This window comes from Mytilus californianus, unplaced genomic scaffold (genome assembly GCF_021869535.1).
Source record: "Mytilus californianus isolate M0D057914Y unplaced genomic scaffold, xbMytCali1.0.p SCAF_8, whole genome shotgun sequence".
NCBI classification, from domain to species: domain Eukaryota; kingdom Metazoa; phylum Mollusca; class Bivalvia; order Mytilida; family Mytilidae; genus Mytilus; species Mytilus californianus.
The window spans coordinates 113,397,448-113,412,289 of NW_026262734.1; the positions used below are offsets into that span (position 1 = coordinate 113,397,448).

General features: G+C 32.9%; 1 protein-coding gene and 1 long non-coding RNA gene across 3 annotated transcripts in view; one reads left to right on the plus strand and one right to left on the minus strand.

Annotated features, from left to right (window-relative positions):
- The window catches only part of LOC127713042 (uncharacterized), a 44,851-nt gene extending 30,009 nt beyond the window's left edge, over nt 1–14,842 (plus strand). The window contains exons 11-18 of the mRNA XM_052219644.1: nt 300–451; nt 2,008–2,285; nt 4,913–5,115; nt 5,533–5,679; nt 7,295–7,418; nt 11,099–11,278; nt 12,720–12,816; nt 14,088–14,842. Of these exons, the coding sequence (XP_052075604.1) occupies nt 300–451; nt 2,008–2,285; nt 4,913–5,115; nt 5,533–5,679; nt 7,295–7,418; nt 11,099–11,278; nt 12,720–12,816; nt 14,088–14,214 (1,308 nt within the window). The 3' untranslated portion in view covers nt 14,215–14,842. The remainder of the gene's footprint in view (nt 1–299; nt 452–2,007; nt 2,286–4,912; nt 5,116–5,532; nt 5,680–7,294; nt 7,419–11,098; nt 11,279–12,719; nt 12,817–14,087) is intronic.
- Nucleotides 11,295–11,760, minus strand: LOC127713043 (uncharacterized). 2 transcript variants are annotated; one of them, XR_007987436.1, is made up of 3 exons: nt 11,710–11,760; nt 11,490–11,577; nt 11,295–11,313 (listed from the first exon to the last, which is right to left on the minus strand). It is a non-coding gene; the product is annotated as an uncharacterized LOC127713043 (long non-coding RNA). The 2 variants fall into 2 exon arrangements; XR_007987435.1 differs by lacking the exon at nt 11,295–11,313 and adding an exon at nt 11,334–11,357.

The following is a 14,842-nucleotide window of genomic DNA, read 5'->3' on the forward strand; positions in this document are numbered from 1 at the left end:
CTTTTCTTTATGGAATCTGCCATTATTTATTTATAATTTTGATCATGTGAATTTCCCTTTAAAGATGAGATCCTCTCCCTTACTTCATCATTGTCATGCCCATTCACTTTTATGTACTGCTGTAAATTCAGAAATATTTGTGATAGTTTTATTATTGCGAAAATTGCAATGAGATATGTACAATGATGTTATGGTAAAAGAAAGACTCAAGTTTTAAATTTTGATAGAAATATTTGTATGCAGCAATAATAAACGCATGCACTTATTTTTGAATTTACCGAATATATTTTTTATCTTAGATCCCAGCTTACGAGTTTGCTTTTGATGATGTGAATCCACCTGTCCATTGTTATGCTGTATTAAAAGTTTACAAGGCATCAGGACCCAAAGGAAAAAGAGATTTAGTCTTCCTTGCCAGATGTTTTCATAAACTGGTTCTTAATTTTACATGGTAAGAGATCATCCCTTGCCAGATGTTTTCATAAACTGTTTCTTAATTTTAAATGGTAAGAGAAACGTTCCTTGCCAGATATTTTCATAAACTGGTTCTTAATTTTACATGGTAAGAGAGCGTCCCTTGCCAGATGTTTTCATAAACTGCGACTCTTTTCACAAAAAATCTTATGATTAAAATTGATTGTAAGTTATACTGAAATGTGTATGACTTACCAGTATTTTTACTCTTAAGATTTTTTGTGAAAAGAACTGCTGGTTCTTAATTTTACATGGTAAGAGAGTGTTTCTTGTCAGATGTTTATAAATTGAGATGTGGTATAAATGCCAATGAAACAACAAGCCGTAAGCGAAAAGTACAAGGATGGTAAAAGGGATCCTGATTTTATATGCTTGTAGTAAGAAAGTCTTTCTTGCCGGACGTTTTCATGAACTGGTTCCCAGTTTAACCTGTGTGATACTAAATGCTATTTGTTTATAAGTGTAAGGCTTTAAATTTAGCAAATTATGCAATGTTTTGAATACTTACATATGAACAATTGAAGAGATGAAAAACAGTGGAATTAAACACCATATTAACAACATTATCTAGTCAAATCACACAATTTTGTATACACATAAGTAGGTTTATCTTAAAGACAGTTATCTTGACCATTTATCAAGTTTTCATCTACAGAGAACAAAGTTACAAGCATTCGCATACTCATCCACCAAACACAATTGTTTTACCATTCATCAAGTTTTCATCCATAGAAATTAAATTTGTGAGCATTCATCAAGAACTCATTCGAAGAACACACAATTTAAAGCATTCAAGATACTCATGTGAGGAACACTGTTTTTAAAACATTCAAGATACTCATGCGAGGAGCACTGTTTTTAAAACATTCAAGAACACGCATGCAGACCATAGATTGCAACACCTTCAAGAACGGCAGGAAACATGATTTTTTTTTTTCATGGAGTTTTCCATCATTAACACTAGCAGTGGTTTGAATATAACCAATAGCCAGTGTCCAAGCAAGAATGCATAAAGTTTGCAAACTACAAAAAGACAACATATGAAAATGTTGAACAGGCTTATAAATTTAAGTCTAGTTTTGCTCACACATTGTAACATTGTTATCTACAGGTGAGTAAACCTGTCTAGTTTTGCTCACACATTGTAATATTGTTATTTACAGGTGAGTAAACCTGTCTAGTTTTGCTCACACATTGTAACATTGTTATCTACAGGTGAATAAACCTAAGTCTAGTTTTGCTCACACATTGTAACATTGTTATCTACAGGTGAATAAACCTAAGTCTAGTTTTGCTCACACTTTGTAACATTGTTATCTACAGGTGGATAAATCTAAGTCTAGTTTTGCTCACACATTGTAACATTGTTATCTACAGGTGAGTAAACCTGTCTAGTTTTGCTCACACATTGTAACATTGTTATCTACAGGTGAGTAAACCTGTCTAGTTTTGCTCACACATTGTAACATTGTTATCTACAGGTGAGTAAACCTGTCTAGTTTTGCTCACACATTGTAACATTGTTATCTACAGGTGGATAAATAGAAAGGATATTGATGGTAAGAACATCTTCTCTGGAGGCTTTCTGGGTCTGGACAACATTGGAGTGTTTGACAGATCTAAACCATTAGACTGTGGTGGCAAGATTGCCCAGGCTGATGCCACAGCATGGGTGGCATTCTTCTGTCTAATCATGCTGGAGATTAGTCTCATCCTGGCCAAGAGGGATCATGTCTATGAAGATATGGCCAGCAAATTTTTCGAACATTTTGTGGCCATTGTTGATGCCATCAACAAAAAGGATGGGATAGGTAAATTGACTTTCTTTTACTTCAAAGGTCTTGGTTATTCTGTGTTAGAATTTGGTAATGAGAAAGTATGGATCATGCTAATGAATGAGTTACACCTGTCACTCGGCATAAATTATGTCATTGAACAATCGGGTCATACTGTGACTTAATAACTTAAGCGTTGTGACAAAGGAAATGAACTAGAAAAATGCACGAATTTGAAAGTTGTCTAATGGAGTAAGTCTAAGAAACGGTCTAAGGTAGAGTTATGGTTGAGGATATTAATAGTATAAAGATAGATATAAGAAGATGTGGTATGAGTGCCAATGAGACAACTCTCCATCCAAGTCAAAATTTATAAAAGTGAACCATTATAGGTCAAAGTCTGGTCTTCAACACTGAGCCTTGGCTCACACCAAACAGCAAGCTATAAAGGGCCCCAAAAATTACTAGTGTAAAACCATTCAAACGGGAAAACCAACGGTCTAATCTATATAAAAAACCAGAAACGAGAAACACTTATGAACCACATCAACAAACGACAACTACTGAACATCAGATTCCTGACAGGACAGGTGCAAACAATTGCAGCGGGTTTAAACGTTTTAATGGTACCAAACCTTCACCCTTATCTGAAACAATAGTGTAACATCACAACATAGAAAGACACACTATAAAATATCAATTGAAATGGCTTAACTCAATGGAAAGACATATTAACACCAGTGAACATACACTGAACAAATAAATTTGATCTATGATACAATGTTTAACCCCATTTATCTTGGATAAACGGTTAGGTTATGGTTTATAGGGATATTAGCAGAAGAAAAGGGTTTATATATTAAAGCTGATTAAATTTATTAAATAGCCCTGTTCAACTTGGAACAGAGCTAGAATTAGGTTATGGTTAGGGATATAAGAGGAATGAAATTATGATTGATTTATTATTTTAGGATAAGGAACACATTTTATAATTCACACTTATATACAAACAGTTACTCTCTTACGTTTAAGATTTGTTCTATCATTGAACTTGGAGATAAATTTGCTATTGTTACCTTTTCATTGTTTGTCTTTTGTTCGGTTCCCTTGAAAGGAAATTAACTGCAATTTCTCTTTTAAATTTTAGGTCTATAGCCAGTATTTAAGAATTTTAATTTTAGGTCTATAGCAGGTCTTTAAGAATTTTAATTTTATGTCTAAAGCCAGTCTTTAAGAATTTAATTTTAGGTCTATAGCTTTAAGAATTTTAATTTTAGATCTATAGCCAGTCTTTAAAAATTCTAGAATTTTAGGTCTATAGCCAGTCTTTAATAATTTTGATTTCAGGTCTATAACCAGTCTTTAAGAATTTTAATTTTAGATCTTCAAGCACTCTTTAAGAATTTTTATTTTAGATCTTTAACCAGTCTTTTTGTATCAAAGAGGTTTTTTAGTCCCCTACTGACGAAGTTGAAGGGTAATTTAGGTTTGCACTCTGTCTGTCTGTCTGTCCATCCGTCTGTCCGGCAAATCAATTTTCCACTTTTTTTTTCTTCCTGCTTGAAGATATTGATTTGATATTTGGTATATAGTTTTATCATGACTAGTTACAGATCAAGTTCGAATTTTGTTCTGGTCTGATTATTTTGAGCAGAGTTATGGTCCTTTGACTTAGAAAATTCACGCAAGTAATCAGTTTTCCACACTTTTTTTTGTCATGCTTGAAGATATTGATTTGATATTTGGTATATAGTTTTATCATGACTTGTAACAGATTTGTCGAAGGGGAATTAATGTTTGCACTCTGTCCGTCCTTCTGTCTGTCTGTCTGTCCATCCGTGAGTCCGGCAAATCAGTTTTCCACACTTTTTTTCTTCCTGCTGGAAGATATTGATTTGATATTTGGTATGTAGTTTTATCGTGACTAGTTACAGATCAATTTCGAATTTTGTTCCAGTCTGATTTTTTTGTGCAGAGTTATGGTCCTTGAACTTAGAAAATTCACGCAAGTAATCAGTTTTCTGCACTTTTTTGTCATGTTTAAAGATATTGATTTAATATTTGGTATATAGTTTAATCATGACTTGTTACAGATCAAGTTTGAATTTTGTTCAGGTCTGATGATTTTGTGCAGAGTTATGGTCCTTGGACTTAGAAAATTCACCCAAGTAATCAGTTTTCCACCCTTTTTATTTGTCATGCTTAAAGATATTGATTTGATATTTGGTATATAGTTTTTATCATGACTAGTTACAGATCAAGTTTGAATTTTGTTCCTTTCTGATGATTTCATGCAGAGTTATGGTCCTTGATCTTAAAAAATAATCAAGAAAGTAATCAGTTTTCCGCTTTTTTTTCATTGTGAATGAAGATATTTATTTGATATTTGGTTTATAGTTTTACCATGGCAAGTTACAGATCAAGTTCACATTTGGTTCGGTTAGGATGATTTTTTTAAGCAGAGTTATGGTCCTTGGACACATTTTTTTTTGTTATGCTTGAACATGTTGAAGATATTGATTTGATCTTTGTTATAAAGTTTACACCATGACAAGTTATAGATCAAGTTAGCATTTTGTTCAAGTACAATGGATTTTTAACCGGTAGGGGACTATGTATTGCCATGCAATACTCTTAAAATACTTGTTTCTCTAATATTTTAGGTCTATGGGATGAGAAGGATGGGTTTTACTATGACCACTTACACACTAACAATCATACCTGTCCAATGAAGATCCTGTCCATGGTTGGACTGGTTCCTTTATTCTCCTGTACGGTTCTCAGGGAGGATACCATGAAACAATTCCCAGGATTTTATAAAAGAACGAAATGGTTTCTGGAAAACAGAAAAGATTTGTCTAAAACGGTAAGATCAGTAAAGATTTGTCCGATAACCAAGTTAAATTTGTAGTTATGAATAAGGATGAAAGGAAAAATTCGACTGGTATTATCCATTTGAAAATTTTCTAACCATGATAACTTTTATTCAATTCTAATGAAAAATCATATATGTTGTGTTTTGTGTACTATTATTTGTCTGTTGGTCTTTTTCTTTTTTAGCCATGGCGTTGTCAGTTTATTTTTAACTTATGAGTTTGAATGTCCCTTTGGTATCTTTCGCCTCTCTTTTACAATGAAGCTGAAGGAGTTATAAAGTCATATTTTTTTTACTTATTGAAAACCACAGTAGAGACCATCTTTTTATGAGAGAATCCTCATGTGGCATAACTTATAAACAAATCATCCAAAAATCAAGTATTGACTCTACATCTATGCTTTACAGATATCATTTATGTGTGGCAGAGAGAAAAAGCCAAACCCAACTTTGTTACTGGCCATTGTTAACAAAGAAAAGCTACAAAAAGTTCTCCAGCATCTTCTGAATGAGAAAGAGTTTCTGTCACCTTATGGTATTAGATCTTTGTCAAAGGTAGGTAACTCTGTTTAATCATAGCATTTTCAAATGTAGGTAACTCTTTTTTTTATCTCACCTGGTCCAAAGGGCCAAGTGAGCTTTTCTCATCACTTGGCGTCCGTCATCCATCGTCTTCGTCTGTTAACTTTTACAAAAATCTTCTCCTCTGATACTACTGGGCCAAATTTAACCAAACTTGGCCACTAAACAGACTAAATGATCAGCAATACAAAATAAACAAAACAGAGATTTTTGTCATGAATTCTATTCTCATCTACAATCTTAAGACAGTGTCCTTTGTTGAATATGCATAGGCCAAGGTGAGTGACACAGGCTCTTTAGAGCCTCTAGTTAAGTCCCCTTCTGGCAATGCCAAAGGGGTCTTTAAGTTTGCACTCTGTCCCTCTGTCCGTCTGTCCTCCTGTCCATCTGTCAGTCAGGCAAATCAGTTTTCTTCGTGCTGGAAGATATTGATTTGATATTTGGTATATTGTTTTATCATGACCAGTTACAGATCAAGTTTGAATTTTGTTCCAGTCTGATGATTTTGCTCAGAGGCCTGGTCCTTGGACTTAGAAAATTCATGCAATTTATCAGTTTTCTGCATTTTGTTTCATCATGCTTGAAGATATTGATTTGATATTTGGTACATAGTTCAACCATGACAAATTATAGGTCAAGTTCAAATCTTGTTTGGTTGGGATGATTTTTTTGCAGAGTTATGGTCCTGGGACTTTCATACAAATAATCAGTTTTCTACATTTTGTTTGTCATGCTTGAGATATTGATTTGATATTTGTTATATAGTTTAACCATGATAAGTTATAGATCAAGTTTGAATTTCTTCTGTTCAGATGATTTTTCTGTCAATCTGTCTATTAATCTTGTTGATACAGCTCGTTTTGTGAAACTTTATTCACCAGAAAAACTTTTCATATATTTTAGTGTAAACAGATTAAGTGTTCAATATTTGCACCAGGAGATATTTGGAATTATTTTTTTTGAATATAGAAAATATTACAAATTACTGATTAAGTTAGCATTTTGTTCCAGTCAATGAATTTTTAACTGGTAGTGGACTATGTATTGCATGTAATACTCTTAGAATGCTTGTTTTACATAGATTTGAATAAGAATAAAAATTTATGAAAAGTTTTGTTTACAGAAAAAGGCTTTGTTATACTATTTGAATTGAAAGTGATGGCATAGAGAATTTGTATAAGTTTTAGAAAACTAGACAAATTTCACAAACATATTTGCTAAAGGTCTCAATCTAAGATAAAAAAAAAAAAGAAAATTAATTTCAATGAATGCTGTTTGTATCGTTCCTAATACTGATTTCCTGAAGGTTTACAACTAATAAGAAGAAATAACTGCAAACAATCCTTAAGAAAATGACTATGTTTAAGTGAATTGACTTTAATTGATTGGGTACACATTTTCTGATGTCAGTGGATTGCATGGTTTAAAAAAACCCTGGACTATTTTCATTACCCCTGTAATCTGTTAAGTGTTTAAGTTTAAAACCACAAACCAGTAATTATTTTACAAATAACAAAAATTTGATTCTATAAATGTATGTACTTTCACAATAAGTTGTTACAAATGTTTTTTCTGTAATTTATCACAGCACCACAAAGAACAACCCTTTGTACTGGACGACAACACAGCTAGGGTTGGGTATGAACCTGGAGAGTCTGAAAGTAAACTGTTTGGTGGTAACAGTAACTGGAGAGGACCTATCTGGTTCCCAAGTAAGTAATTAGCAAGGATAGCAAGTAAACTGTTTGGTGGTTACAGTAACTGAAGAGGACCTATCTGGTTCCCAAGTAAGTACCGTCTTTTGGTGTGTATAAAACGCACTCATGCATAGTACGCACCCCCTTTTTCGCCCTTGAAACTTGAGAAAAAAAGGTTCTGCTGCTTAACACGCAGGGACTTTCTTGAAAAATCCTAACTTGAAACTCGGTAAAATGCGTCCATTGAAAATGATTTCTTTTAGGAGACAAATTGAACTCCAGTCCTAGTTGAATACAGGATAATGAAAATATTGTTGCAGAATAAATAATTTAGCAAACAATGTTTGATTCTTTATTGTTTCCACGGATGTGTTTGATTGAGAACAACAGGAAGTTGTTTAAATGCAAATCGCAGTAGGTGAATCTTGTACAGAATAGGGAATCATTACGAATATTCTTAAATACATAAATAAATTGTAATATTTATGTTGATGAATTAGTGCTGAAATATATATTAATCCCTATTAATTTCATTTATTGTTTGTTGGTACTCACTGAATCGTATAATCCGGATTATCACACTCTTATTGAATATCAATTAGGAAGTCTAATCGTTGGTAAAACAAATCAACTGACAGATTAATTTTGTTCCCTAATCAAAACCATACAGTGTACTAGATGGCATTGACATGTCTGCACTTATGATTTGTATTAAGTTTTTTTTTAAATGTTACAAAGTTAAAATGTGTTTGAAATTATCACTTTATTCAACTTTTACAACCGTTAAAAGTCACATGACATGTGATCACCTGATACTACGAAAGTGAAAAAAAAAACAATGGCGGTCGCTATCATCAAACAGGCGTGTTTCATTCAATTTTCATACATTTACTTTCTGTATTCCTTGTTAGAACACATATAAAAAGTAAGTTATAAACTCGGGAAACACCAACACTAATTTGGCCATTGACAGAATCCTTCATCTCTAATTTGGACATGATCAAATGCAACTTCCAGGCGGCAACGGAGAACACAAGAAAACGCAAAAAACAACTACTAAAGCATTTAAATGAACTTTATTTGCATATAACATAACAAATCAGATACAATAAGGTACAAATATTCATGTAAACATAACAACAATCAAATTTACGCTACGAAAATATTTTCCTCCAGACCACCTGGTTTCTTGGTCGAAATTCGGCCTGAAAAAAAGTATAAAGAACAGTGTAGCCATACATAATACGCACCCCCCTTTTCAGAAATCATTCCCAGGGTAAAAACCTGCGTACTATACACACCTAAAGACGGTAACTAGCAAGGATAACAAGTAACCTGTTTGGTGGTGACAGTTACTGGAGACAAGCTATCTAATTTCAAGTAAGTAATTAACAGGGAGAATAATCTGCTTTCCAAGAATATTGGTACCTAAAGAAAAATCATGAATCCAAAATAGATAGCAAACCAGGAACAATAATGGAGTAACCTATATGATTTGCTAGAAAGTATTAAATCGAGAACAATAAAGTGGTCCAAGTAACAAGGGAGGAAGAGCTGAAGTAAATCAGTCTGATTCCCCAGTAGGGAATGGGTATGAGTCAGGAAGAGTTACCCAGTCTACTACTACATCATTTTACCTTAAACAGACTGATCTTGATGAGACAATACCTTGCTGCATGACACTACCTTACTGCATGACATGACCTTGCTGCATGACACGACCTTGCTGCATGACACGACCTTACTGCATGACATGACCTTGCTGCATGACACGACCTTGCTGCCTGACAATACCTTGCTGCATGACACGACCTTGTTGCATGACACTACCTTAATTTTATCTTGATTAGACAATACCTTGCTGCATGACACTACCTTAATTTTATCCCTTTTCCACATATTAAAGAAGACTTTTTTGTTAAATAAACTGAATGTGACTTTTTCCCTTTGTGATACTTGTTATTTTAAGCATTCCTGTCAAGTTTTGTCATAATCAGTTCAATAGTTTGAGAAAAATCTAGTATAATGTAAGACAAAATCTACAGCGATTCGAGCAAAATTTCTTCGAAAAATTCAAACCAAGCCGCATCATGATAGAATATAGTGTGGACCAATAAATGATCAAATATTTATCTCATCTGCCTACAAACAGTTGAATATGATACAAAAGATGACTTTAGGATGATACATACTACTAATGGACCTCTTTGTCATCCTTATAAGGTCTCTTTTGGTCCATTTATACCTCTCATTTCCTCAAAATTTTTACTTTTTAGGCCAATAAATAAAAATTTTGGGGTAACTTTCACTCATTTATGATAGAAATGTTATTATAAATGATTAATTGAAGTATTCAAGCTGAATGAACTATCCGTATAAAAGTTTACTATCTCCAAGGAGGTTTCAATTAGTCCTTACGTAAAACTTAAATTTACGCCGCGTTCCAGAGAGGGACATAAAAAACTTCTCTTTTGGTGAATAATTTGTTGTTACTGCTTTAAAAATAATTTCATTTACTTACAACTATATATTTATTAAAGTATTTCTTAGGAAAAATTTTCTAGTATAGCAGAATATAAGAAATAAGGAGAAAAAGCTCCCCAAGACTCTAAGTATGGCTTGTTCTGTCAACTAATATTCATGGTAAAGTCCTATTTCAAGGAAATTTTCTCATAAAATGTATTTTGGAGACTCAATCCACTCAGAATATTTCATTATTTGTAATATTTCACTTAAATAGCAAGAAATTTTAACACATGAGAGTACTCACAAGGTCAAAGGTGCATGTACAGCTTCCCATATTAGGTGTAATACCACCATTGATTTTCCCATATTAGTCTTTGTTAAATTTGCACTTTTCAAAAAATTGTGCAGAATTTATCTTTGTTTCAAATAAAGAAATACTTGGCATGAGTAAAGTTTTATCCTGTCCAGTACTATAGAAAAAATTTCACATTACATTTCATTGCATATAAGAAAATAACCATCACTGGAAGTTAACCAATCAAATTTTCCCCCTTTTTTAACCTGTGTACAAGCTTTAGTAACCATGTAACCTCAAGTTTCCAAAATATTCTATAGAAACCCCAAATAAAGAAATAATGGTGCTTTGAAATACCCAAGATATATGTTTATAACTCAGAAATGTTTTACTGCAATGAAATGTAGGATCAATTACCTACAACTGTCAAATTCAAGGGAATATTTTTTTTCGACCTATTTTCGTATGCAACCGGATGTGACGTACTATGATTTGGTGGTATTACACCTAAAGGGGGATTATTGCTCCTTGAAAACTGTAAAATTGTTTTTGCCCTGTTTCCTTTTTGAAGTCATTTATATTTTAGATATACTAAAAGTGTTGTGTTATGGGAGGTATAACTTTGTGAGTTCAGTCACAATTAGATTTTATATTTCTATATATGTAAATGTTCATTATTGACCATTCTCCATTGCTTAGGGAAAATGCTGTGCAACACAGCCTTTTGAGTTTGATTTATTATGGTGTAATATAAGATGTCATTGATGAAAATATCATTATTTTGAATTTCAACAGCAGGCATCCTTTATAATGATGAGGATAACTAATCAGAATGTATTGGTGAAAGTAAGGTTTTGAAAATATGCCTGATAATACTTTAGATTATGAACAGCAGATTTTATGTGTTTGTTATATAAAAACTTGTATACTTCAGTGAATTACCTGATTATAGAGAACCTATTCAGATATGACTACTATTATGGTGAAAGTTTGAAAGTGGAATGTCCAACAGGTTCAGGAAATCTAATGAGATTAAGTGATGTAGCCAAAGAGTTATCCCATCGGTTAGCTGACATATTCCTACCCGACCTTACAGGACATCGACCCTGTCATGGTAACTATAAAATATTACAGAGTTAGGACATCGACCTTGTCATGGTAATTATAAAATATAACAGAGTTAGGACATCGACCTTGTCATGGTAATTATAAAATATAACAGAGTTAGGACATCAACCTTTTAATGGTAATTACAAAATATAACAGAGTTAGGACATCAACCTTTTAATGGTAATTACAAAATATAACAGAGTTAGGACATTGACCTTGTCATGGTAATTACAAAATATAACAGAGTTAGGACATTGACCTTGTCATGGTAATTACAAAATATAACAGAGTTAGGACATTGACCTTGTCATGGTAACTATAAAATATAACAGAGTTAGGACATCGACCTTGTCATGGTAATTATAAAATATAACAGAGTTAGGCCATCAACTGTGTCATGGTAATTACAAAATATAACAGAGTTAGGACATCGACCTTGTCATGGTAATTACAAAATATAACAGAGTTAGGACATCGACCTTGTCATGGTAATTACAAAATATAACACAGTTAGGACATCGACCTTGTCATGGTAATTACAAAATATAACAGAGTAATGAGACTGTTGTCTTCTGTCCCTCAAGCCATTTATAATCAGCTATAATAAGTTGTAAAAACAGCATCTTAATACTACCAGCACTGATAAGTGATAGATGTGAATAATTGATAATAAACCAATGGAAGATAATATTCAGTGAGTGATACACAACACGTTAATTCATGAATGCGATATCAATATGCAAATGAGTTGATTATCAGTGTTGTTCCATTAAGAGTTGATTATTTATCGATATTTGAATTCTTTGATTAGTTATTCTTTTTATTACATTGACCATGGGCTATTTAATAGTTACAAAGAAGAAAATACAAGGAACTATATCTTTTTCTACACATACCCTATTCGTTTTGATGCAATGTCATCACGAATTGTTGTATGAAATCAGAGGATTGGAATTATTGGATTTTATTTAATCAAGAAATCCCGCTATTTCATTGCAACCATATTTTAGTTATACTTATAGACAAGTGTTAATGTAATATATATGTCAAACTTCAAATAATTCAGAGTTTAGAAGTTTTGAATAAATTCAATTGGTTGTCTCCAGGATAGCCCATTATTTTTTGTTGGGTCCTTTTTAAATAAGGGTGAAGACTTCCACTCATCAAAACCACAGATGAGCTCAATTGCAAAAAAAAATATGAAGATGGAGACTATTTTTTGGATGTGGACTTTTACACTTTTAGTTCTTATTACTTGAACATGTTGAATAGGACCTTTAAATTCTTCATGACACTTCCTACAAATTTAATTTAATAATGGTAAAGAATCATACATCAAAGTAAACAAAACTATGTCAGCAGGCTTCTAAGCTAAGCTCTTCTCCTTTATGTGAGGGTGTTGGGATGTAAGCTTCTTTGCTCAAAAATGTTTCATTATTATTCAGGAACCAGTGAGAAGTATGACAATGATCCCTACTTCAAAGATCTGATTTTATTTTACGAGTTTTTCCATGGGGACACAGGTAGAGGATGTGGAGCAAGGTAAGTAACCATGGAAACAACAAGTATAACATTTATCTTGTTATGTTAGTGTAAGAAAAGTAACCCAGCCCTTTAAGCACAACAATAAATATAATCGTATAGAATGTTAGAAAAAGGGTGGTTAGAGTAACTGGAGAGGACCTATCTGTTCCCCAAGTAAGTAATAAGCAAGATGGTAACAGTAACTGGATAAGACCTATCTGGTTCCAAAGGAAGAAATAAGTATGGTGATAAAAGTAACTGGAGAAGACCTATCTGGTTCCCAAGTAAGTTATAAGCAAGATGGTAACAGTAACTGGATAAGACCTATCTGGTTCCAAAGGAAGAAATAAGTATGGTGGTAAAAGTAACTGGAGAAGACCTATATGGTTCCCAAGTAAGTAATAAGCAAGATGGTAACAGTAACTGGATAAGACCTATCTGGTTCCAAAGGAAGAAATAAGTATGGTGGTAAAAGTAACTGGAGAAGACCTATCTGGTTCCCAAGTAAGTAATAAGCAAGATGGTAACAGTAACTGGATAAGACCTATCTGGTTCCAAAGGAAGAAATAAGTATGGTGGTAAAAGTAACTGGAGAAGACCTATCTGGTTCCCAAGTAAGTGTTGAGCAAGATGGTAACAGTAACTGGATAAGACCTATCTGGTTCCAAAGGAAGAAATAAGTATGGTGGTAAAAGTAACTGGAGAAGACCTATCTGGTTCCCAAGTAAGTAATAAGCAAGGTGGTAACAGTAACTGGAGACGGCATAACAGTTACTGTAGAGGACCTATCTGTGTATAATCATACTTGTCCAGAAAATTCCACAAAATTTTGCATGGTGCATGACTCTAGTATCTAGTTTTAAAAATATCAATGATGTCCAGTAATATTTGAAATTGGAGTTATCTTCCTTTGTACATAATTGTAGTTGAAACAACTTGCACAAGCACTTTGATTAAATGTGCCTCTTGGATCCAACACTGCTAATAGTCATTCAAAGATTTGGAACTTTGGATTGATTGATTGTTGGTTGTTTAACATCCAGTGTTGGAACTTTTGATAACACTATTCTAGAATTTTTATTTTCTGAGAAGTAATACTATGCTTATGAAAAAAATACATGTATTTCTTGTTTAAAAAATATATTTATAATTTAAATAATGTAGATTTCAATAGAAGGGAATAAACATAAGACTTAAGGTGTGGTGGATGGGAGTAAAATTTGAAATCCAAACAAATTTCTGTATACACGGCATAAATGATATATGTTTTTTCTATTTTATACCTTCAGCCATCAGACAGGATGGACAGCACTGATATCTAACACAATGAAGTACATACACAAATGGACACTAGAGAATGATAGTGATATGAGTGATAATGAGGAAAGCTTTAGACCCAGGCTACATACACATTAGGTGGAACAAGGGGACAGTATTACAGTATACCCAGGCTACATACGCATTAGGTGGGACAACAGGACAGTATTACACTATTACAGTATTAGAATTCTCTCAGGTTGAACAAGAGAAACAACAAATGGGTAAAAGACAATCAGACATTTGATCTTGCTTGTTTTTATTATTAGACAATGTTTAAGAGTTACATCTAGAATCTAGAAGTGTATGGCGAAAGGGGCAGGACTTATATTTTATCAAAATTTGTTATTGTTAAATGGCAGGAACTTATATTTGATTGACATTTTTAATGGTTTAAGGGGGAATTTTTTATTTGATTGACATTTTTAATGGTTTAAGGGGAGGAACTTACATTTGATGAACTTTTTTATTGGTTAAAAGGGAAGGAACTTTTTTTATGGTAAGAGGAGAGGGACATTTTTGAAAACTGTTTTTGAAAAAGAGGATAATATATTTGTTAGACTTTATTGTATCTGCATATTATAGTTTAGCTATTTGAAACTATAATTAGATTTTGTATTTGATTGGACATCTGTTGAATTGCATGCTTGCTGGAGACATTATTAACTTACATTATGAGACGCTTCTATTTGATTTACATATTTGGGTTTTTCTATCGGTATATTAT